This window comes from Schistocerca americana, chromosome 4 (assembly GCF_021461395.2).
Source record: "Schistocerca americana isolate TAMUIC-IGC-003095 chromosome 4, iqSchAmer2.1, whole genome shotgun sequence".
Classification (NCBI taxonomy): Eukaryota; Metazoa; Arthropoda; class Insecta; order Orthoptera; family Acrididae; genus Schistocerca; species Schistocerca americana.
This window is the reverse complement of record NC_060122.1, coordinates 251495291-251521440: the sequence shown is the minus strand read 5'-3', so window position 1 is coordinate 251521440 and position 26150 is coordinate 251495291. Positions and strand designations below refer to the sequence as shown.

The 26150-nt window shown below is 45.3% G+C and overlaps 1 protein-coding gene across 2 annotated transcripts in view; it reads right to left on the bottom strand.

Annotated features, from left to right (window-relative positions):
• The window catches only part of LOC124612314 (clavesin-2-like), a 46064-nt gene extending 22328 nt beyond the window's left edge, over positions 1–23736 (bottom strand). For both annotated transcript variants that reach the window (XM_047140437.1, XM_047140438.1), the window contains exons 1-2: positions 23616–23736; positions 2280–2434 (exon numbers count right to left, since the gene is read on the bottom strand). In XM_047140437.1, coding sequence (XP_046996393.1) covers positions 2280–2430 — 151 coding nt within the window. In that variant the 5' untranslated portion in view covers positions 2431–2434; positions 23616–23736. The remainder of the gene's footprint in view (positions 1–2279; positions 2435–23615) is intronic.
• Positions 23737–26150: the final 2414 nt, after the last annotated feature.

Here is a 26150-nt window from a genome sequence, read left to right as displayed (position 1 = left end):
CGCGGTAGCGTTCTCGCTTCCCGAGCACGGGGTCCCGGGTTCGATTCCCGGCGGGGTCAGGAATTTTTCCTGCCTCGAGATGACTGGGTGTTATTGTGTCGTCTTCATCATTATCATTCATCCCCATTACGGTCGGAGGAAGGCAATATGCAAACCACCTCCACTAGGACCTTGCCTAGTAAGGCGGCGCGGGTCTCCCGCGTCGGTCCCCTACGCTCTGTAAAGAAGTATGGGACTCATCATCATCAGTAGCACATCGAAGCATTCCCCATCACTGAACAAATAACTAAGATAACCAGCTGGAAGAGGTACATAAAATTCAAACATAAGATGCAAAGCTGATCTAGTGATTCAGTGTTTTCCGTAAGCTAAGATGCAGGCAGTGAAGTTGTAATAAGGAGGTAGATTTAAAACGAAAATTGGTAATGATTACTTCCTCCTTAAGTTGCAATCACGATTTAGTAAACAAAACTATATGTTTCCCAGTGATCAACAAGAAAAAAACTGATCATCAGTAACGAGATATAGTTGAGTTATTTCTGACTTGTTATATGTGTACTACAGGGTGTTTCAAAAATGACCGGTATATTTGAAACGGCAATAAAAACTAAACGAGCAGCGATAGAAATACACCGTTTGTTGCAATATGCTTGGGACAACAGTACATTTTCAGGCGGACAAACTTTCGAAATTACAGTAGTTACAATTTTCAACAACAGATGGCGCTGCAAGTGATGTGAAAGATATAGAAGACAACGCAGTCTGTGGGTGCGCCATTCTGTACGTCGTCTTTCTGCTGTAAGCGTGTGCTGTTCACTACGTGCAAGTGTGCTGTAGACAACATGGTTTATTCCTTAGAACAGAGGATTTTTCTGGTGTTGGAATTCCACCGCCTAGAACACAGTGTTGTTGCAACAAGACGAAGTTTTCAATGGAGTTTTAACGTAACCAAAGGACCGAAAAGCGATACAATAAAGGATCTGTTTGAAAAATTTCAATGACGGATGAACGTGCTGGGAAGGTAGGGCGACCGCGTACGGCAACCACAGAGGGCAAAGCGCAGCTAGTGCAGCAGGTGATCCAACAGCGGCCTCGGATTTCCGTTCGCCGTGTTGCAGCTGCGGTCCAAATGACGCCAACGTCCACGTATCGTCTCATGCGCCAGAGTTTACACCTCTATCCATACAAAACTCAAACGCGGCAACCCCTCAGCGCCGCTACCATTGCTGCACGAGAGACATTCGCTAACGATATAGTGCACAGGATTGATGACGGCGATATGCATGTGGGCAGCATTTGGTTTACTGACGAAGCTTATTTTTACCTGGACAGCTTCGTCAATAAACAGAACTGGCGCATATGGGGAACCGAAAAGCCCCATGTTGCAGTCCCATCGTCCCTGCATCCTCAAAAAGTACTGGTCTGGGTAGCCATTTCTTCCAAAGGAATCATTGCCCCATTTTTCAGATCCGAAACGATTACTGCATCACGCTATCTGGACATTCTTCGTGAATTTGTGGCGGTACAAACTGCCTTAGACGACACTGCGAACACCTCGTGGTTTATGCAAGATGGTGCCCGGCCACATCGCACGGCCGACGTCTTTAATTTCCTGAATGAATATTTCGATGATCGTGTGATTGCTTTGGGCTATCCGAAACATACAGGAGGCGGCGTGGATTGGCCTCCCTATTCGCCAGACATGAACCCCTGTGACTTCTTTCTGTGGGGACACTTGAAAGACCAGGTGTACCGCCAGATCCAGAAACAATTGAACAGCTGAAGCAGTACATCTCATCTGCATGTGAAGCCATTCCGCCAGACACGTTGTCAAAGGTTTCGGGTAATTTCATTCAGAGACTACGCCGTATTATTGCTACGCATGGTGGATATGTGGAAAATATCGTACTATAGAGTTTCCCAGACCGCAGCGCCATCTGTTGTTGAAAATTGTAACTACTGTAATTTCGAAAGTTTGTCTGCCTGAAAATGTACTGTTGTCCCAAGCATATTGCAACAAACGGTGTATTTCTATCGCTGCTCGTTTAGTTTTTATTGCCGTTTCAAATATACCGGTCATTTTTTAAACACCCTGTAAATTGGAGTGAGTTTCAGATACAACAATGGTAAGACAATGCTGCTCTAATTCTGCTTATGAAAGAGATAAATAATATTTAGATGTACAAGGCATTACCTCTAATTAGTTACACCGTTCATGAATAAAATGTGTGCATTTCCTTGGTGTAATATATGGCCTCTAGTGTGACAAATGTACAGACCTACGGCATCGGGTAAGTGTGGCTGCATCCTGAGCCATTCTCGGAGTGACGTCACAGACGTCTTGATATCCTCCTCGCTGGTGCCCAGCTGCTCTCTGACATACGCCACCTCCTCAGCAGTGACCACCAAGTATTTCCCGTTGTCTGTCATTGCTCTGAATCAGAAAGTAGACACAGTCGCTTATGGTAAAGCATGAAGGCGTTTTTGACATACAACCACTACTGCGTAAAAGAAATCGAAGAAGGAAGAGTATATGTAAGCGTAGGCTTCCGCAGCCGTTGTCTTCTTCAATAAAATTCTTCAGAGTATCAGACCGCATCGTCATAATTTAAAATTACTGCTGTGTTACCATATGTACAAGGGGTCACCGAACGTATTGGTAAAATTCTACGAAAAGCCGAAATCAAACCAATTTTCCGAAGCAGAAAAAAAATATCAGACATGCTCGGTTCTACCAAGGATGCAGTTGACAAACTACACACAGCTGGCGTGTATGAAATTGGTTGTGCGTGTGGATTAGTCTACATAGGTGAGACGGGACGTCCGATTAGCACAAGGCTCTCGGAACATGAAAGATATATACGCCTGAAACAACACACTAAGTCAGCAGTGGCGGTACACCGAGACGAGTGCGGGAAACCAATATTTTTTCAAGAAGCCCGCGTCCTGGCGAAACAGCCTCTCACTTTCAAAAGAAAGATTAGAGTGGCGATAGAAATAGCCAAAAGACCCGCCTACATGAATAGAGAGGACGGGTACAAGCTTCCGAGGTCTTGGCTGCCTGCAATAGCAGGGCTACGGAGCGGCGGCAGAGCCGTGGCGGCCCATGCAGACACGCGGAGAGCCGCAGTAGTGGTCGCGAGCACACAAAGCAATGGCACGCCGCAGCCGGCTTCTGGACAGCATGGAAACAGTGTGACGTCACAGCCATCACCTGTTCACTTTTCGTCCGTCTCCTCCAATGGGGTGAATTAATATAAAGACCAATAGAAAACAGCTATTTCAGCCAATGACAGATAATAAAGGAAACACCAATAAAGCATACCTTTCACCCCTCCTCCTCCTCCTTTTACAGCCAATCAAGTAACGACACGGTTTTCTCGTGCAGCTGTTTAAGGAATCAAGTGTGTTCATTTAGCAGTTAACGTAAGGCCCTGATGAAGGCTAGCTGCAACGCTGGCCGAAACGTTGGCGCATTTTAAATTATGACGATGCGGTCTGATACCCTGAAGAATTTTATTGAAGGAAGAGTATAGTTTGTAAAGTCGCGTCAACAAGGTTGGATTGTTTGAAGGATCTGAGAGTAAATCGGTCGATCCCTTTCAACGGCATTTGTCTGAAGTGGTTTAGGAAAATCACAGTAAACTTAAATATGAATGGCCGGACTGCTTTACGTACTTCTTGAATGGATCTACTTTACTGTATTATTATCTATATATCATATTGTTGAGTACGCGTCTTGAGATGCAGGCGCTGCATTCCTAATGAACTTTACAAATGAACATGGCTGTAGTTCCGGTAGACCTTTTCTTGGATAAAGATTGCATTCAGGAAACGTAACAGGTTGAAAATAACCAAGCACTCCTACTTCTCAGTCAGAGACGATATACAATGTTCTGGACGGGACGAGAGCAGCAATCAGTTTCTGCATTTGTCCTGAAGATGGAAATTAAAAGAAATCTAGCCTGAGAATATTAGGTAATATCCACAGCAGCAGAAAATAGTGTAACGGGAGTAACTTGGTTGGCTAATTTTGGGGGAAGAGACCAAACAGCGACGTCATCGGTCCCATCGGTTTAGAGAATGACGGGGAAGGAAGTCGGCAGTGCTCTTTTAAAGGAACCATCAAGGAATTTGTCCGAAGCGAATTAGGAAAATCACGGAAATCCTAAATCCGGATGGCCGAACGCGGGCTTCAACCTTCGTCCTACAGAATACGAGTTCATTGAGCTAACCACTCCCCTCCCTCGCTCGGTACGGGTGTAGGGTTCCTCACGAATAGGAAGCTAGGGCAGAGATGTTGCCCTGAATGGTTAGTGATAGGACTTCCCTGTCAGAAACCACATCAAACTAAAGCCAATAATGGATAGAAAAGTGAAGATAATTATCCAAAAGAATCAATGAGAAAAGAAGCAGGCTACTGAACTACTGAGAAATGACGAAATAATTTCTCTAAGTGTGTAATACAGCGATAATGAATACCACAGCAGGCTGTTCAGCTAAAGAGGAATTTACACATCTCAAAAATGCAGTCACAGTAACCGATCATCCAAATGTAAGTAAACGGAACATAACTGTGCCTTGGGTAACAACAGATGTATTTTAGGTGAATGACCATGGGAGGAGGTACAAAAATCTCAGATTATGACAGAAATACAGCAATCAAAGTCGCTAAGGCGTAAGATAAGTAAAAAGTGCAGAAAAGTGAAAACGAAATGGTTACAGGAAAAATGCGAATAAATCAAGAGAGAAATGGTCGTCATAAGGACAGATTAAGCGTACAGAAAAGGCAAACAACCTTCGGGGAAATTGAAAGCAAGTGCCCCAACATTGAGAATGCAACGGGAATCTCATTGTTAAGCACAGGGAAGAGAGCGGGTAGGCTGAATTAGTGCATTGAAGGCCTCTACGAGGGCGGAGCTGTATGGAGTCACGGTAGAAGAAGAAATGGGAAACATCATGGAAGACAGGGGAGTCAATATCAAAGTTAAACAGAACTTTCGATGAAGAGTCTGGAGACATACCATCAGATATTGAGAGTAAACAGAAAAAAGAAGAGTTGAACAAATGAGATTAACGTTAAACTTAACACCAAAACTTACGGGACCAAGAAGCACACAAAGCCAACGGATTCTGCTGGCATAGAAGAAAAATAATACATGACGATGAAGACAGGAAGACCTAAAAAAGCACTGTAGCAGAGGGAAGGAGGACATCCCTGCTTGAAGAAGTCCACTTGTATCAAATGTCGGACTTAATTTAAGGAAGAAAATTTTGAGAACATAGATTTGCAGCATAGAACTGTACAGAAGTTAATCATAGATTGTTTCAAAGTCAGAAAAGAAGAGAATCGAAGTGTTTGAGTTGTGATGCTATAGAATCATGTAGAAAATTAGGTGGACTGATAGTGAATGAGAAGTTTTCTCCCAGAATGGATAAGGAGAGATATATGCGGAAAACATTAACAAGAAGAAGGGACTTCAAGAAATAACTCCCATAGTAGCTGTAGGAGATGTGGAGGGTATAAACAACAAGGGAATATATCGACAGTAATAATCTCTAACACAAATGAAGAAATCGGAGATGTGATGTACATATACAGGGAAGCAAATGATTATAGTTTTTAAAAAATGTATTATTTATTTAAGAGAAAGAGCTTCACAAATTGGGTAAACCAAAGACGATCCGGTCCACCTCTTTGCTTGCCTGTACATGTACATCACATCTACCGAATTCTGTCCCGCTCGGATGATTCCTTCGTCGTGCGAGGCATTTTTCTTTTTGTCTTAGAGTGTATTTCGAAGAAATATTTGCGGATGTCGATTCTGTTACTCTGTACTGAAGAGTTTGTCGCAGGAGAGGAATTCGTGACGGGCTGCGTCAGACCATTCAGAGGACTGATGACAGAGAAAAAAGCCTAAGGAAATTGAATTTGCCTCTACCTATATGTTTTGAATATATTTCTTCGACAATTTCAGAGAAGGTACGCCAATTCTACGGAAGGTGAACTGGGATAAATAACGTGTAATAAAAAAAGTACTCTAACTTTTTCGTAAACCGCCTCCCAATGGCGCAAAAATTAAAAGATTTCGTCTAACTAATTGAACAAAATGTGAAGAATAATCTATAATACACAGATAAGTTCTTCTTTTAAGAGGCAAACTCTGTCATATAGTTTATGAAAAATCTTAAATTAGTACCATCAGGGGATCAGCATTCGTTTGCTGGGTACGGGCTTGGCGGCTCCGGAGTTCCTGAGCAGGTTGGCTGGTTTAAAAGAGGGGCGAGGGGAGGGGACAAACTGCGACATCATCAGTCCCTTGTTCCTGGTAAAATAATTACACAAGGGAAAGAAGAAAATGAAGGAGATGTACAGTACAATAACAGGAGAAAGGAAGAACCACAAGAACAGCAGGAGGACAACCAATATTACTATGGACAAAACAGGAAAAGAAAACTACCGAGATAAGCAAGAAACATGTACAAACGGTAAAAATAAGGGATCAGATGACCGTGGCTGGCCGACCAAGAGAATAAAAAGGAAACGCTAGCCACTCTGGGACACATGAAAACATTCACCCTAAAAGCATTAGAGCGGAGAACACAAAGGGACAAAGGACATGGGCTAAAACTTATATAGAATGATAAAATACACCGTCAAGTATAAAACGTAAAACTAAATTAGCTGATGAGGCGTTGTCAGCTAAAATTAATTGCAACGAGTCCGGTAACTGAAGAGTCCATCGCAGGGCAGCCAAAGAAGGACCGCTCACCAAGATATGGGCCACTGTCAGCCGGGCGCCGCACCGACACTGAGGTGGGTCATCACGGCGCAGGAGGTAGCCGTGTGTCACCCAAGGGTGGCCAAAGCGGAGCAGGCAGAGAACCACAGAATCCCTGCGAGAGGCCCGCATGGAGGACTGCCACACACTCGTAGTCTCCTTAATGGCACACCGTATGTTGTGCGTGCTGAGGTTATGCCATTTCGTCTCCCAAAGCCGCAAAACCTTGCGGAGTAGTACTGAACGCGGATCAGTTGCAGAGAAGCAGATCTCCATAAGCGGTTTCCGTGTAGCCTGTTTGGCCAGCCTATCGGCAAGTTCGTAGCCTGGGATTCCCACGTGACCTGGTGTCCAAACAAACACCACTGAACGACTGGACCGTTCAAGGGCATAGATGGACTCCTAGATGGTCGTTACGAAAGGATAACGAGGGTAGCACTGGTCGATAGCTTGTAAGCTGCTGAAGGAGTCAGTACACAGGAGAAACGATTCCCCACGGCATGAACGATTGTCCTCAAGATCACGAGATATAGCGACCAGCTCGGCAGTAAAAACACTGCAGTCATCGGGCAAGGAATGCTGTATATGTCCTCCACGGACATACAGTGGCGGTCGAAATAATAGAGCCACCTCTATTGACGAGATTAAGAACTAGGATATCTATTAGTTCGCGAAATCGCCACGAGTGCCGTGTTGTCAGTCCCTTGTAGACAACATCAGGGAAGACGTTGCTGCTATCTTTAGTCGTCCGAAAGGAAGCGTTTGAGCTAGACGTGTGAAAAGAGGCATAAAGGTAAGAATCTTATGGGTCAAAATAATAGAGCCGCTTTACACATGTGCCTTTAAATTGATTTTTATGCAGTTGTTTTGTATGTAAATTGACGTGTGGTTTTGTTTACATTCGTCTAGATGGGCAGAGCAAAGCATACCAGTGAAGATGAGCGTATAGTAATGTTCCGTATGTTCAAAAGTGGGATGTCCATGAATAAAATAGCCAATGTCTTGCACGTTTCGCGAAAACGAGTCCAGAAAGCCATGAGACGGTCAAAACAAACAAAGCCGCAGGTGGAGAACAGGGGGCGACCTCGTGTAACTACTCCTCGCGTAGACAGACTCATCACTAGGGAAGTGAAGAAAGACCCATTTTTGTAAACACCACGACTGAAAGCCATTTTGTTTAGCGACGAACATGATGTTCAACCATCAACCTCAACGATTCAAAGACGACTGGGATCTGCAAAATTGAATGGGCGCATTGCAAGAAAGAAGCCACATGTTTCACAAGCTAATGTTCGGAAAAGGTTAGCCTTTGCCCGGAGAAATGAACAAAAACCTAATACTTGGTGGAGGAACATCCTTTGGTCCGATGAATCCAAGTTTAATAGGTTTGCCTCAGACGGAAAAGTCTATGTGCGCCGCCCACCAAACCAGGAATTTAATCCCAAGTACACTTTAAAAACTGTGAAATACGGTGGCGGAAGTGTTATGGTATGGGGATGTTTTTCGTGGTACGGCATTGGTCCAATACACCGTATCAACGGCATAATGAACGCAGAAATGTACAAAGACATCTTGGCAAATGTGATGCTGCCTTATGCTGAAGAGGAAATGCCGCTGAAATGGAAATTTCAGCACGATAACGATCCAAAGCATACTGCAAGGATCATAAGGCAGTTTGTTCAAGAGCACAATATCGAAGTATTAGAGTGGCCACCTCAGTCCCCTGACGCATCACCCATTGAGAACTTATGGGAGATCTTAGACAAGAGAATTGACCGCTCAAAAGCTACATCGTCAGAAAAACTGTGGGAAGAAATCCAGAGAGCCTGGTATGCGATCAGTAGTGACGAATGCAGGCGTTTAGTAGACTCTATGGGTAAGAGGTGCAGGGCAATCCTCAAAAATAAGGGTTACCCCACGAAGTACTAATGCAGTCCTATGCAAAAAAGACTGTTCCTGTACGTTTCATAAGACTGAGATCAAGTACAATATATTTGTTTCAATTGGCTCTATTTTTTTGACCCTGTGGTCTGGTATTCTTTTGAATATTATCGATTATTACTGATTATTTTGTGTTGTGTTATCGATATAACTGACTATAGTACAATGTGACTCGGTTGTAATGGTTTCCATCATAGTTCAAACATGTCAAGTAATAAATGTGCACTTTATTCCAAACCTTTGCCAGGTGGCTCTATTATTTTGACCGCCACTGTATGTGAAGCCGACGTGAGCATCAGCCATCGAGCCGTCGGTGTAAACCACTTCGTGGCCTTGGTACGTGTCAAGAATCGAGAGGAAGTGGCTTAATTGGGCCATGTGAAACGTCCACTCGAAGCCGCGGCCTAGGTGTACACAATGGAGACGTAAGTGAATGGACCTCAAGTATAGGTGCTAAAGGGAAGGACTCCAGTTTGGAAAGAAGGGTTCGGACACGAACTGCAATTTGAAGCCCTTACCTGGGCCATCGATGGGGGGATGAACTGCCGTGGGTGGGAAAAGGAGACGGTGATTCGGATGCGCAGGAGAACTACAAACGTGTGCAACGTAACTGGCCAGCAGTTATGCACGCCTAACCTGCAAGGCTGGGATTCCGGCCACCAGACTCGTCCTGAATGCTCCTGTCGCTAGGCGAACGCCACAGTGGTGCACTGGGTCAAGTAAACGCAACGCTGAGGGTGCCGCCGAACCATAAACCAGACTCCTATTGTCAAGGAGGGATTGAACAAGGGATCTGTTGTGTTGCAGCAGCGTAGAGCGATCTACATCCCATTTTGTGTTGCTCTGCCATCGGAAGCCATTGATGTGCTGCCAGCACTTCCGCTTAAGCTGTCGAAGGCGTGGAAGCCACGTCAATCAGGTGTCGAAAACCAGTCCTAAGAATCGATGTGTCTCCATTACAGTGAGTGCATCGTCATTAAAGTAGAGTTCTTGGTCTGTATGAATGGTACGACGCCGACAGAAGTGCATAACACACGACTTTGCGGCCGAAAGCTAGAAAGTGTGGGCTAGAGCCCATTACTGTCCCTTGTGGATAGCTCCCTGTAGGCGCCGCTCAGCAACTCCTGTACTGGTGGAGCAGTACGAAACGCAGAAGTCATCTGCCAACAGAAAAGGTGAGACGGACAGCCCTGCAGCTGTTGCTAGACCATTAATGACCACTAGAAATAGAGAGACACTCAATACAGAGCCCTGCAGCACAGCAGTCTCCAGGATGTAGGGGGGGGGGGGGGGGGGGTGGAACTATGGGAAGCACAAGCTTGGACACGGAAAGTACGAATTGACAGGAAATTTTGGAAAAAAATCGGGAGCGGGCCTCAGACACCCCACTCCTATAATGTGGCAAGGATATGATGTCGCCAGTTGGTGTCATCCGCTTTTCGTAAATCAAAAAAGACTGCAAACATGTGTTGGGGTCAGGAAAAGGCTGTTCGGATGGTAGACTCGAGGCACACAAGATTGTCAGTGGTAGAGGGACTCTGGTGGAAGCCGCCCTGGCACAGAGCCAGTACGCTAGGCCATGTGACTCTAGGACCCAAGCCAACTGTCAACACACCATACATTCAAGCAACCTAGAAAGAACGGTGGTGAGGCTGATAGTTATCCACATCAAGAGCTTTTTACCGGGTTTGAACTTCGGAATGATGGTGCTCTCCCACCATTGCGATGGAAAGACGCCCTCGCATCAGATCCGGTTGAAGATGACGAGGAGATGTCTCTTGTAGTCAGATGAGAGATGTTTAATCATCTGACTGGATCCGATCCGGCCCAGGAGCTGTGTCGGGGCAATGTGCAAGGGCACTTAATATCTCCCAGTCTGTGTAAATGGGGCGTTATAGAATTCATTGTAGCGTACAGGGAACGAGAGACTTTCCTTCCAGCCACCGTTTGAGAGTGTGAAAAGCTGGGGGTAATTCTCTGGCACAGAGGCTCGAGCATAGTGCTCAGCAAAGGGCTCGACAATCGCGTTTGCGTCGGTAGATAACACGCCATTTATGTTAACACTGGGAACACCTGTTGGGGTCTGGTACCCGAAAACACGTTTGATCTTTGCCCAGACTTGGGAAGGTGACGTATTGCACCCAAAAGCCGAGACATATCTCTCCCAACACTACTTCTTCCATCGTTTGATAATTTGGTGAACAGGGGCACGGAACCGTTTAAAGGCTATGAGGTTCTCCAAGAAAGGGCGCCGCTTATGCCATTGTAGAGTTCACCGACGCTCTTTAATTGCTTCAGCGACTTCTGGCAACCACTATGGGACTGCCTTTCGCTGGTGGCACCCTAAAGAGCGAGGGATTGTGTTTTCTGCCTCAGAAACGATTGTTGTAGTCACCTGCTCAACCATCACATCGATTTTGCCGTGTTGGGGAGATTCAATGGTGACAGTAGAGGTGAAAGTTTCCCAGTTCATCTGTTTTAAGCCCATCTGGGCAAGAGACCATGGGCCTGACGCCAGGGCAGTGACAGGAAGATGGGGAAGTGGACACTACCACACAGGTCGTCATGTGCTCTTTAGTGGATAGATGGGAGAAGTCCTGGGCTCCAAATTGATAAATCAGTGGTCAAGTAACTACTATGAGCCACACTGAAATGTGAGGTGGCCCCAGTATTTAAGAAGCAAAGGTCGAACTCATACAGTAAAAGTTTCGACATCTCTACCTTGGTCAGTAAGCACGGTGCCACACCACAAGGGGTTATGGGCATTAAAATCTCCCAAAAGTAGGAAAGGTTTAGGGAGTTGATCAATCAGTGCAGTCAATACATTCAGGGATACTGCACCATCTGGAGGAAGATATACATTCAGACAGTTATTTCCTGCGTCGTCCTTATTCTTACAGCTACAGCTTCAAGAGGAGTTTGAAGGGGCAAAGTTTCACCACAGACTGAGTTTAGAGCATAAAAGCAAACTCCACCTGACACTCGATTGTAGTCGCTACGGTCCCTGAGTATACCTTACAGCCACAGGGTGCAGGGGTCCGCATTGCTGGAACCAGCTTTCCTTGAGGGCAATGCAGAAAGCAGGTGTAAAGCTCAACAGCTGCTGTAGCTCAGCCAGGCAGTGGTAAAACCGCCACAATTCCACTGGAGGATGATGTCATCGTGAGACTTGGAAGGCATGGAACATTCAATGAGGCAGTTATACCTCAGGGTCACCTGCTTCCACTGACATTTTGTCTGAGAAATCTACATCCATTGTGTCTGAGGATCCAACGAGATCTAGGTCTTCAGCAGAGACCAGAATCTCCACCTCATCCGCAGATGCAGAGCTTGTAGGTGGCGGTGCAGTGGGTGCCACCGCAATTTTCTTGGTCTTGGGGATCTACTTTTGGATTTCTCTCGCTCCTCCTTGGGTTTCCCTGGCTGGGAGGATTTCACAGATTCAGTCTCTGAGACTGAGGCTTAGCGTGAAGCCCCATGACCAGCTGCTTTTGGGCTCTTCAGCCACTGGTTGGTGTCATCTTTCCCACTAGCAGAAACCTGGGAAGGGAGCGACCCAAGGGATCCCTTCCTAGCGAGAGGAGCGGAAGAAGACACACTACTCTGGCTCAGAAGTGAAGCCTGATATCTCCTATGGTTGGGGAGGGTATTGCTCCTGAAGTAGGTGGCGTGGGAGCAACAGGAAAGGAAATGACCTCCACCATCAAGGGGGCAGGTGTAGTCTTTTGGTTCTGAGAGGAGACAGGAATGCGAGGAACTGATGGGGAAACAACTGTTCTCGTAGTGGCAGCGTAAGAGGACGTCATAGCCACAGGACGTAGGCGCTCAAATTTATTCTTAGCCTCAGTGTAGGTCAGTTGGTCGGGGGTCTTATATTCAATGTTTTTCCTCTCTTTCTGTAAAATCCTGCAGTCTACTGAGCAAGGTGAATGATGCTCTCTGCAGTTGACACAGATAGGAGGTGGTGCACATGGAGTATTGGGATGTGATGGATGTCCACAATTTCGGCATGTGATGCTGGAAGAACAGCGGGAAGCCATATGGCTTAACATCCATCACCTTGACTCTCTCGGGCAATGTGTCACCCTCAAAGGCCAAGATGAAGGCACCGATGGTAACCTGATTATCCGTCCGACTCCACTAGATGCGCCAGACTAAACGAACACTTCGCAGCTCTAAACTGGCGCTCAGCTCGTTGTCAGACTGCAGAAGGACGTCCCTTTGCAATATGATACACTGTATCATATTTAAACTGGCTATGGGGCGTGATGGTAACAGAAACATCCCCCAACCAGTTACAAGCGAGTAATGCCTCTGACTGGGCAGAGAATGCTGTTTTTATCAAGACTGACCCAGAGCACATTTTGGACAAGCCCTCCACCTCCCCAAACTTGTCTTTCAAATGCTCCAAAAAAAACTGAGGTTTCTTGGATATGAAAGATTCCCCATCAACTCTTGTACATACAAGGTACCGGGGCGAATAGGCTTCACAGCCATCCTTAGCCTGGCGTTCGTCCCATGGTGTGGCCAGGGAGGAGAACGATTTGGGGCCACATTTTTAGCATTGAAGTTAGACTTTGCCCGCTTAGAGACTGCTGGCAGCTGACCACCAGCAAGAGATGAAATACTATGCTTCACGACGTGTCATCCGCCCTGATGCTACCCACTTTGACCAGGGCCCTCGCCATGGGCGCCACACAGCCTTAGCAAGGGCCGCCTGGCAGGCATCAGCAGAGCGATCCCTGTGTTGTCAGGGGGCTACAACCAACAGGGTACATGGCAGCCCCACCACAATGTACTGGCTACCACGCTGTGTATGAGGTGCTAATAAGTCTATAGTCATCGTCGGCGCAGAAAGCGACACTGCATAGTGCAAGGTGGAAAACGCACCCAGGAAGGTGTCCTCACCCAAGAGATGGAGAATGAGCGGGACTGAAATGCGACGATCAGAGAGTGGGCGAAAGATCTCAATGCACGACGGATGCGATGCACCATGTAAGGCGCCCTTCAACGAATGGCTCGCTCTTCGGGAAAATTGAGAAAGATGGAGATCAAACTAGACAAGGGTCCAAGACATAAAGGCTGAAACGTGTGGACTCCTTTTAGTCGCCTCTTACGACAGGCAGTAGTACGTCGCGCCTATCCTAACTCCCGGACCCACAGGGGTGGGCCTGCGCAGGAAACTGACTAGCATCGCTAGACTTCTGTCACCATAAACTCTGGGAATGCTTCAATGACCACTGTATGACGCGACAATAGAACATCGTGTGCCATTGGGAGCTAGACCACCCGGATAGCGAGGATGGTAAAAACATCTTTAAGAAACCCTCCAGTTTGCTGCACACTGATGAGATGCGTTGTTGTTGAGGTGGAACTGTCGCTAACTGGGAAACTGAGGAAACTGCCCACCTCAATTATATAGCTTACTCAGGCAAGCGGAGCTCTGAGTGTACCGCTGGTGGATTTCAACAATCAATCTAACGAGTGGGCTCGTGTAACCAGCCGTCCTGATTCAGGAATATTTCATTCTTATGTTAATAGGAACAGAATGCATGTTGTCGGTCATAATGTTGTACAAAAAGAAAAGAAAGAGGGGGAGAAGAGGGCTACTTTGAGAAAGTTTCCGGTTTCTTCATTCAAAAGGATTTATGGGGCCTCGGTGGCACTTTGAAATCTATCAAGCGATTGTTCATAGAAAGTCCTAGTTCCCAACATCTAAAGATCCTGTAGGAAGCTAAGCGCCTGAGGGAAAGTAAAGTTGCAAGTGAGGTACACAATGTCTTGAACTACAGCAAAGGTCTTGTGTCATGCAGAGATCTAATTTTCCCAAGGAGTAACTGAAAGCTGAGTGGGCCTAGAAGGCATTGTTGTCGTGCAAAATATAATGAAATGGATGGCGACCTGATCAAAATCAGACAAATTTAATCTTTCTTTCAACAGTTGAAGCGTGCGGTCGTACGTCCCTAACATATCGCGCTTTTTCAAATGCTGGCGCTTTACGCGCACTACTCTCGGTCTTAAGGGAGAGCCACTTGCGTCAAATGTGGTAAGGCCTTTCACGAGGGAGTCGGTTGTTCATCTCCTCTGGGCATCACTGTCTGGATTAGGGCTTGCAGCAATATTTTCCTTGAAGAACATAAGATACAGGGGGTGACAATAACGAGGTGTATCTCGTATAGAGAGGCCGAGAAAAGCCATGAATCCTTACACTTTCACTACAGATTTCTCTTCAGCTCTTAAAAAGCCTCTTCCGATAACTGACACTTCTATACAAACGGAGGTTGCTAGTTTCTGCACTAATAACTGCGTTTAAAAGTGAACTTGTTCAACTGCAGTTATTTCAGAGTCCATAGCCCACCTCCAGCGCCAAAGTCTGGTAAACAGTCTGCCACTGCCGACACCACTACTAAACCTTCCCACACCAAATATTAGACAAGATGCTTCCATCACAGGTGAAAACAGATCGTTTTACCGACGCCCAATTTCGATGTCATTCGTGCTAACGGTTCTACTGCGTCTGCTAATGGTATGTGATGCCTGCCCTGGGCCACCATCTCACCCCAAGACTGAACCTACACCTGTTTCCGGCTCCCCACCACAGTGGACAGACAGATTGTAAGTGCAACCCCATGATAGACAGCTCTCGTGCTACAGTGGGACATCGGTATGATCAGGATGCATTTGGAGCGATCAAAATTTCCAGCACAGGAACATCCCCTGAGCTTTTGTTTACAAGAAACGCGTTTTAAAGCATGTGAGTTCGTGTGTTCTAAGCCAAGCCCTTTTTTGCAAGGATGGAGCACTCCCTGGAAAGATGTCAGTGAGATAGACCAAGTGCAGCCAGATGGCTACGTTTGAACACCGAGGTAGGTTCCAGAATGGATGAACCACATCGCACAACCGATCCACCATACCTCTGCTTTCCCCATACGAAGTCTTCAGGTCATCTTAGAAGGCTTGGTGAGCCGATGAGCGCCGCCCAGTAGTTCGAGTCAGACACACGTGTCTGTGGCGGTTTAACAGACACCCAACGACGGAAAATATCGCAGCTTTTTGACTGGCGAGAGCCGAAGCTCGACACATGACCGGGGAATGCAAGAAAACATTATGGCAAGCGTTCATGGACTCTTTGAGTGGCTCCATATTTCTAACAGAGGTTTGGAGTGCCATCAGGATGATTTCTGGTAATTTCAGTCGGTTCTCTACACAGAGTTGTCTGCCAACAACACCCAGAGACATCATCCAGACAATAGCAGAGCATTTTGCACTGATACTGCCACTGCCATCCTCTATCCAGTGCTCTGTCACCATTTAGAGGGTTGAATTTCAGGACCAACAATTCTGTGTCCTATAACTGCCCGTTTTCCACATGAGAGATAGATTCAATACTGGCTGAGGCTGGAGAGCTCCCAATCACAATTCAAGACTTCAATATAGCTGACAGGACACTTTCCCATCTACTGAAGCGAGGAATTTTGACACTCTTGAAGCCAGCAAAGGACCGAAAATGTCACAATAGGAGGGAAGACCTTGGCACGAATAGTTAACCGATGTCTTCTCTGCATTATAGAGACCAGGCAGCTCCTCAGCTGCTTTCAGTCTAGGTTCAGGAGATGGCGATCCGTTGTCGATAACCCTATCCTACTTGAGACGATTATAAATAAGGCTTTCCTATGTAAACAACACTGTCTAGGTATGTCCTTTGGCATCAAGAGGCGTAAGACAGTAGCAGGCAAGACTGTATTCTAGGACCACCAATGGGGTTTCAGTGGCTACCTCCCATCATCATTCGGTGCTTGTAATCACATCACTTTTTTAGATACCAAGTTGGTGCTGTGCTGTCAGATAAATTTGAGTAGAGGAACGGTATCCCCGAGGGGAATATTTTAAGGATTTCCTTCTTTGCTAGAGCCTTCAACTGCATCATGTCTGCTGGGAGGCGTAATGTACAATGCTTATTTGTGGACGATTTTGCAATTTGTTTCCTCCTCCAACATTTGAACAGTGACTCGCCAGTTTTGACATACAGTGAAGAAGATAGAAGAGTAGGCAGCGGACAATTGTGTGTGTCTGTTCATTGTAATCGTTCATGTCGGCATATTAGTTTACCCGACTTGCATAGGAAGGACACCATTCTACCTCGTACAGACTGTATGACATTTCTGGTCCGTATTTTCGATTTGCTACTGTCGTGGTTACAACGCCCAAAGGGCCTAAATGCAACGGACCAAAATTCACTGAAAAACATAAAGCACCTTAGTAGGGACAGGGAGCGTCTGCTCCAGTTTTATAGAGATTTCATGAGATATTTGTTGGGCTGTGGGTGTACGGTATAAGGCTCAGCAAGACCTTTTTACCCGAAAGTCCTTGATGTTATCCACCACGAGGCAATCAGACGGGCTCGAGTGCTTACATTACGAGCCAAACACCCAGGTTGGTCCTCCGTACTGAGGCTGGAGAATCAACACTTTCCATGCAGCGGAAAATGCTAATGGTGCGTCAATCATTTAAGTTCCTCGCTGCTCCGAACGCACCAGCGTATAGTACTGTGCCTCTTCCAGTTACGAAACATGTTTTCTCCAGTCTCCCACTAGCAAAGAGGCCTCTTGAAACGAGCGAGCAAGTTTTAGTCCCTTTGTGTGGGACACGTACAGGCTCAAATCCAGCGTTTTAATCGACAGACACCCCAGTGACTGCAGAGGCCCAGAGGGATTGTAGATTTAGTGCAGTACAGCGGTTTTAATATGATTTTCTCTGTCATCTTAAATGATCAATACAACTATGTAGCCACTTTCATGTATGGGTCAAAACAGGGGCATTTCGTTGGCTGGTCTGTTGTTCTCCCTGATCGTGTCCTCAAGATTTAGCTGCCACCATATCTCATTGTCTTCGATGCCGAATTATTCACGATCTGGAAGAGATGAGATGTGTTGTACCTGCTAAATTCCTCGTTTGTTCCAACTCCCTGAGTTCCCACCATTCGCTGCGACATTTTTATCCACCCATGGCAGTAGAACCTCCAGGACGCTCTTCTTTATTTGCAAAGGCTGGGGGAGGAGATCTCTTTCTGCTGGGTGATAAGGCACAGGGGTCAAAAGGGCAGATGTAACAGCCACGTATTATTATTATTATTATTATTATTATTACTTTTTATGCTAGTATTAAGTGTTCAGCTTGAAGAAAGACAACTTCTCAGCCAATACCTCGTTTTTAAATGTTGATTTATGGTGACCTGTTCCTGTGCAAAAAGTTACCGTCATCTGATCTTTGAATCGTGTACATAACGTGTAAAATATATTACACTTTGAAAACCAGCACACATGTCATAAATATAATACTAAGTTTCATTACTGGTACACATATATGGGTAATGTTGTTTGTGCCCAATTTGAGCTATGCATGTACTCCACATTTTTATCAGATGAACAATTGACACTGGCATGTCCAAGCTAAAATCAGTATTTAGGAAATGTTCCATCAGATGTATCCATCCCGTACTACAGATCTCAGGGTAAATCATTGATGCAAGAGCGCAGCTGAACTGACACGCAGCATGTTGACATTTAGTGCTGCTAGAGGTTTCTTGTGTATTCATATCATTGCCAACTGAGAATATAATTACGTAATTTAAAAAAAGTTGTAACCGTTATACAGTCATAAAACTAAAATGTTTTCTAAAGAACAATGAAGTCAACGGTGAGTCACAAAAGACAACATCTCGTTACGACTACAACCCAAGCCGTATTCCACTATTATATCTTTGTGCAACGTCGGATACAAGGAAAGTAATCACACAGCAACGTTTGTTGACAATATGCTTGCACAGCGGAAACTATCTGACGACGAGATTGCACAGTATAGAGCCCCATAACCTTATTCTATAGGTGACGATGAGGCAACCTTTCATTAAACAGTTTTTTACCATAACCGTCCCCGAATCACACACGCAGTCAAATATCACAGGAGGTCATCTGGTAATTAGCCCGAGGTTTACGTAAGATTTTGGTCTCTGCAACATTTAGGGGTCAAATAGTTCAAATGGCTCTGAGCACTATGGGACTTAACATCTGCGGTCATCAGTCCCCTAGAACTGAGAACTACTTAAACTTAACTAACCTAAGGATATCACGCACGTCCATTCCCAGGGCAGGATTCGAACCCGCGACCGTAGCGGTAGCGCCGTTCCAGACTGAAGCGCCTAGAACCACTCGGAAACACTGGCCAGTAACATTTAGGGAAAACATTAAAATCTCGAAACTGAAATAGTAATATAACAACGCTGACAAGGAAAATTCATTAAGACGCTAAGATGTTTAGATGAAATAGGCGTATAGCCATATCTAAGAGGTGTAATTACGCGGTATATTGCCAATGGATACAAGCAAGGACAAATCTATGACGTAATTACATAGAGGTCACGGCCAAGAAATGACCCATGCATGATCGAGCTTAAGACATGTGAAACAAGATGACGTTCAGCTCTGTGGTAACGTGAAATGTCGAGTATAAATCTCGATCCATAGCGCATGGTTAAGTGTGACGAGACTTGTAAACCAGAAAAACCCGTAAGTGGACTACAGCATTTAATGGTACATTTTTAACAATATTATCTGTGAAGGCTAATAATAGAAGCTGAAGTAAAAAAGTGACACTACACTACATCATGAAATATTTGAAAGATACTTATAGCTGTAAAATTTAACTGGTCGTCAAGGTTATTATTGCTATGTCGCTACTTATGACGACATAACTGTTAGTTCTCAAGACTATGTAGCTTTTTGCCTTTAGAGGCACTGTGAAGAATTTTCGTCTTGTGGTTGATGCTGGTAATGTTGAGCTTTGAGTGTCCTACGGGATCACCATATGGTGTGTTACACTTACCAGCCCGTACATTACGACCGCGTACCTAATAGATTTCGCAAGAATAACGGAGGCGACACGTCGTGGCTTGAAAGCAATGAGACCATGGAAGGTCGCTGGAGGGAGTTCGGACCATACCTGCACACCCGAGGCGCTCGATTCCCGAAAATTCCGGGAAGGGTGGAGATGACCTCATAATCTACGTTTTATCATACCCTTGATGCGTTCGATCGGGTTCAGATCTGGTGAGATGGAAGGTCAGGATATCAATTTGAACTCGCCACTGTGTTCCTCGAACCACTCCATCATACTCCAGGACTTCGTGGTATGGTGCTTTATCTTGTTAAAAATGCCTTTGCCGTCTGGAAACGTGATCGTAATGATGGGGTGTACAGGATCTGCAACCAGTGTAGCACACACCTCGGCCGTCATGGTGTCTTACACGAGTTCGACTCGACCCATGGATGCCCAGGTGTATATTCCCCAAAGCAAAATGGAGCAGCCGCAAGCTTGCCTCAGCCTTGCAGTACAAGTGGCAAGGAGCTGTTCCCCTGGAAAACGGAGGATTCGCGACCTCCCACAAATTCAGCCTGGCTCAATTTCTGGTGCGATAATAAGTTTTCTTTCATTATTTCTAAGCTTTTCTTAACAAGGATGTTAGTATGTATGTTCTTAATGCCGAATGATACGCAAGTGGCGTCATTAGAAACGACTGTGTTTTGTAAAATTAATGCAAGTTCCAAAGCGTTTTTTAAGTTGAGTGAATTTTCAAAGCCATGACTTTCTTTTAATTTCTTAATTAAAAATTTGTTCAGTTTGTAGGTCGGGGCGAATCTCCTATCTACATTCTGTCTAACACATTTGGTATGTTTATTCACACTGACATAGGAGCGTCAGGCAGAAACAGCAATGTTTATCATCTTCAAATCACCTTTTCCCCAACGTCCAGTACAAAGTTGTGGTCATCTGTTTTCTTTGTAAGAACTGAATTGAATTTATTGATTGGATCCTTGGCAACGGTAGTAATATTATTTTCAGTAAAGATCAAAGTCAAGTACTGACAAGGGAACCTCCCCATCGCACCCCCCTCAGATTTAGTTACAAGTTGGCACAGTGGATAGGCCTTGAAAAACTGAACACCGATCAATCGAGAAAACAGGAAGAAGTTGTGTGGAACTATGAAAAAAATAAGAAAAATATACAAACTGAGTAGTCCATGCGCAAGATAGGCAACGTCAAGGAGAATCTCAGCTCAGGAGCTCCGTGGTCGCGTGGTTAGCGTGAGCAACGGCGGAACGAGAGGACCTTGGTTCAAATCTTCCCTCGAGTGAAAGGTTTACTTTCTTTATTTTCGTAAAGTTATGATCTGTTCGTTCATTGACGTCTCTGTTCATTGTAATAAGTTTAGTGTCTGTGTTTTGCGATCGCACCGCAAAACCGTGCGATTAATACACGAAAGGACGTGCCTCTCCAATAGGAACCGAAAACATTTGATGGCAAGGTCATAGTTCAACCGATTCCTCCACAGGAAAATACGTCTGATATATTCTATACGACACTGGTGACGGCATGTGCGTCACATGACAGGAATATGTTGTCGACCAACCTAACTTGTACACTTGACGAATGGGTAAAAAGATTCTTCTACCTTGCCCGATTTAGGATTTCTTGTGGATGTGATAATCACTCCCAAAAAAGTGATGAAAACATAAGAGATTGTCACATAAACTGCAACAAATGAATGCAACAGTTTCACAGTCGCACAGTTTTCTCTGTGCCCTGTCAATACATACGTTTTTAACGTTTTCAAATTTTTCCGTTTTGGTGTAGCGTCCCCATACTACGGCGCAGTTACCTCGCATCGGATGAAAGGACAGATAATAATTGTCTGAAAATAAAAAAATTAAACTTCTCACTCGAGGCGTGAACTGAACCAAGGACCTCTCGCTCCGCAGCCGCTCACGCTAACCACGAGACCACAGAGCGCCTGAGCGCAGAGTCTCGGTCATGTTGCCTATATTGCGCATGGACTACTCAGTTTGTATATTTTGCTTATTTTTTTCGTAGTTCCACACCACTTCTTCCTGTTTTCTCGATTGACCTGTGTTCAGTTTTTCAAGGCCTATGCAGTGTGACAACTTATAACTAAATGTGAGGGGGATGCGATTGGGAAGTTCCCTTGTGAGAAGAAAACATGTCAGTCTGGCATCTACTTTTCCTACTGTTCGTGTTTTGTGGTCATTCTACGTAAGTTCGCTCTGCATAGTTGTATTTCATTCTATTGCAACCGGGGACCTAGAAACGACGGAGAGGCTCCGTCCCCGCCGCAGCCGCAGTGCTCCACAACCCCACGACGACTACCATTGTCCCCTCTACCCCTCCGCCGTCCCACACCGAATCCAGGATTATTGTGCGGTTCGGCCCCCGGTGGACCCCCCAGGGAACGTCTCACACCAGACGAGTGTGACCCCTGTGTTCGCGTGGTAGAGTAATAGTGGTATACGCGTACGTGGAGAACTTGTTTGCGCAGCAGTCGGTGATACAGTGTAACTGAGGCGGAATAAGGGGAACCAGCCCGCATTCGCCGAGGCAGATGGTACATCCACAGACTGGCCGGTCCACCGGATCTCAGCACAAATCCACCGGGCGGATTCGTGCCGGGGACCAGGCGCTCCTTCACGCCGGAAAGCCGAGCGTTTGTCCGCATGGCCATCTGCATAGTTACTCTAAGATGTTTTATGGTAGATACTGTTTACAGCAACTTGTCATCGATTTGATGTACAGAAGTGGATTTCTTTTGTTATTAGCAATCTCTGACATTTATTGATGTGGGGTCTGAAAATTGGGTTCCTGGCGTCGCTGACGGGGCCCTCCTGCCCACGGCGATGGACGTCAGACGACAGAGCGGACCGCGGCACAACACCGAAATGGCGGGTACCACGGAAGCAGACCGTAGAGGAAAACTAGTCTACACCAGCGCCATAGATACAGAAATCGCCCTATGTTTTTTAGATCGTAAATAAACTATAATTTTACTGCGTTTTTTGATTTTGATAAGTACCTTCACATCCACAGATTTTAATTAAGTATTTTTGGAGATAAAAGTTAATCAAAAAAATCTAATGAATACAATATGTGCAAATGGATTGTAACACATGTACCAGACGCCACCTGTCGGTAATAGTGTTATAATAAATATAAATGACGTGCATTCTGCCTACAAATTTTATGTGACACAGCATGTGAAAGTTGCTGAATTTGGACGGGTTACTCCTGTAACCGAAATATCAGATACGTTCTGGTATATTTGATGTTGATTAGATAGGATGAAAAAGATTTGTAATCGTGATATAGTAAATTAGTACCATTATGTTACAGATCTGAAGATGGTTCTGGATGAACCGAAACCGGTCATATGAATAAAAATTTTCCAATCAAGACGGATTATAAGTAACATTAATGCATACCCAGCCACAATTTATTAATAACTACCTGCTCAAAAATGCATGAAGTACACTTTAGATTACGTAACGGCAAATCGCGTTGGTTCGTAACATCAGCAGGCAGTAATTTTAGAAGTTGTAACCAACTGCACGTTCGTGTTTCTCGGACATGAGGCGGTTATCTCTTGTGATCCCTTACATGTCCCAACATTTTATACGTTTCCTCAAACAGCAATACATCCGCAACAGGAATGCCTTTTACTACTGCAACTTATTTTTACCGTTAAATAAATTTGAGACTACTGAACCACAAATAACTGAGAGTGATCTGATATTTAGATAATCCTTATGACATCATATGATTGACTATCGCGTGGAGGGCTCGATTTACTTAGTGACTACTTTGAATACAGCCTCGCTAAACGTAGAATCACAGTCAATGAACGGACTGTAACTGTACGATTCAGTCGCGTCTAGCCTAAATATCATATAATACCAAGTTATGCGAGCTTATTATCACTGCATTTCTAACAGCGGTAGTAATAAGTCGAGGTTGAAAACAAATCACTGCTCAAGGCGTGAGACTCACCGCACAAATCGTATTCTGTAGCAGAGCCAGACCTTCTATCTCCAGGACCGTCGGAAAGAGACTGCCGGCTCAGTCCTTACAAAAACTAGTACGCTACATGGCGCCAGAGGTCGTTGGTAACAGCACCGGTTGAACAAGTTTTACTGAAGCAACACGCGGCTGTGACCTTTACTGTGTGAGTAGCCATCAAGGCCGGCCGAAATTCACAACACATGAGTTTTCCGATTTTCTTGCTATTAAAAATGCGACAAGTCAAGCAAAATTCTATCAACTCGTGTATTTAGTTATACAGTGGAGGTTCTCTTGCCCCTTAAAAGAAATTAGAAAGAAGCGCCTATCCGATCCGTGCGTTTCTTTTCCACGTAATACTTTTCGTTCGATTTCTAAGACGCTAAATGGCACATGAAATTGATTTTTCTTCAATTTCATATGACTGCCTGATGTTGAAGTTAATACCGCAGGGGTTAAGAGGACGTGTTATTTCAGTGATTACCGAATGTAATTTACGATGAAGTTGGCAATATGACATTGCACCGGCTCTCGTCTGCGTGCATGCAATGATTGGGTTAGGTGTCACAAGGTGTTTGTAGCCTCTCCTGAGGCAAACTGGCAGACAAGTCTTGTGACGGCTGCCTGTATCCTGGATAATAGCGGAGTTGAGGTCCGAGGTACTTGCACACATGTTCTGTTGCGGACAGGGAGGGAATCCTCCTGTCCCCATGAGTACCTCAGCACTTCATGGTCGTCCACAGAGACACAGGCTGTGTGCGGGCGAGCGTTGTGGAACTGGAAAACGGTACCACGCCACTGTTGCATGAGAGTTAACACAGAAGGGTGTAGAATGTCCGTGACATTGTGCTGTGACGTCACAGTTCCCTCAACCACTACCAGCCGTGAACTGAAGCCATACCAGATGGCTCCCCATACCATAACGCGAAGAGTAACATCGCTGTGCCTCTGCAAGGCTTTCAATGAATGAGACCTATCCCCAGGTCGCCTACACACTCGCTGACGGTGGTCACCCGGAGTAGAGGAATTCGCGACTCGTCGCTGAACACTTCGTGAAGCAATCCGTCAGGAGTCCGTCTCTCCCAGTCACGACGCCGCTCCAAAAGGCACCATTTGTGCAGACTGTGTTGTTCAAGTGTTGTTCAAGTCAGCCTACGCGTGGGTCGTTAATTCTCTAGTCCTGCTGCCGCCAGCCTCCACCCTGTACGACAGGACACAGAATTTTTCTGGAAGATAGTTACTCGTTCTCGGATTGCAGACGCAAATGTGGTTACTGTGTGCTTGACGAGCAATACGGCGATCCTCACGTCATGGACAGGTGCGGTCTACCGAAACCATGACGAGTATTGTGCCTGCCCTGACGTTCGCACGCAGTCAACGCCAGCCCACTGTCCCAGCCAAATGACCCACAGATCTTAATGTTGCATGATTCAACCAGCCAACAAAATCGAGACCCACGAGAGGACCCTTTCAAACTCCGTCCGATTCTCATAATGCTGTCTCAGTCGATCACGTGACGCGTCCTTGACAGTGATCACTCATTATGTGGCGCCGTTCACGTCCATTATTACTAGTCTGGTAACTACATGAAATAAAAATAACGCTTAATTGCTCTGATGGTTGTTCTGTTTGTCACAGAGAACTGCGAATATGACTGTTAGATGTACCTAGCAACACCTGAAAAAATTAACCGTGATATTTAATGTGAGAAAACCCATAATTTTTTGATAATTGCAGCAGCTTTTTGACATTTTGTTTCCCAGTGTTACTTTAAAAACTTTTTCCAGAGAACTGAAAATTAATTTCTTATAATTTGTGTGTGATTAGTTACATACAGATGCATGGTATTGAGCATCATTCGTACGTGGTGACGATGAAGTTGTGACAGTATCAACAGTTGTGTATTCTGAACACGCTGGTTGGAAACCCTGAAGAAGTTCGTAGCGAGTTTCCAAACTGAAGAATAATTGCAATGACATTACTTCCGTTTCTTTGGTCACTTGGTCTTTTAATACGATGTATACAGCGTTATTCGTACTTGATCTCTAGACAGTTTCTCCAGTTTCATCCATGTTTTTATCTTCATATGGACGACTGGCCACTTCCAAAATAAGTAGAAACTTCAAAACCACTGGGTACTTCCAGATCTCGATGACCGGTGCCCAGTGGCCAGCGACTGGAACAGCCTAATTCCATTCACCCATTTCTTCACGGTACGTGAAGGTTGAGTCGAATCGCATTTGTTTACGTGACTGTACTGGATCTGTATACAGTTGGTGCAACGTTTCCCTGTTGTGCAATGCCGAAAGAAGGCAGAAGACGAAACCTGGTGCTGGCATGTAGCCTACTGATATGGAATAGCGATAAGTGCCCGCGATATTAACGCCTCTATCCGAAGGACGGATCATTATAAACTGTGCCACATGCTGTCGTTTCACGACTGTGGAGAGGTTCGGAATAAATTCGTGGCACAGGCACAAAAACTTGCGATCAGGATCCTTGTGACAGTGCCTGTCCTCGCTTTGC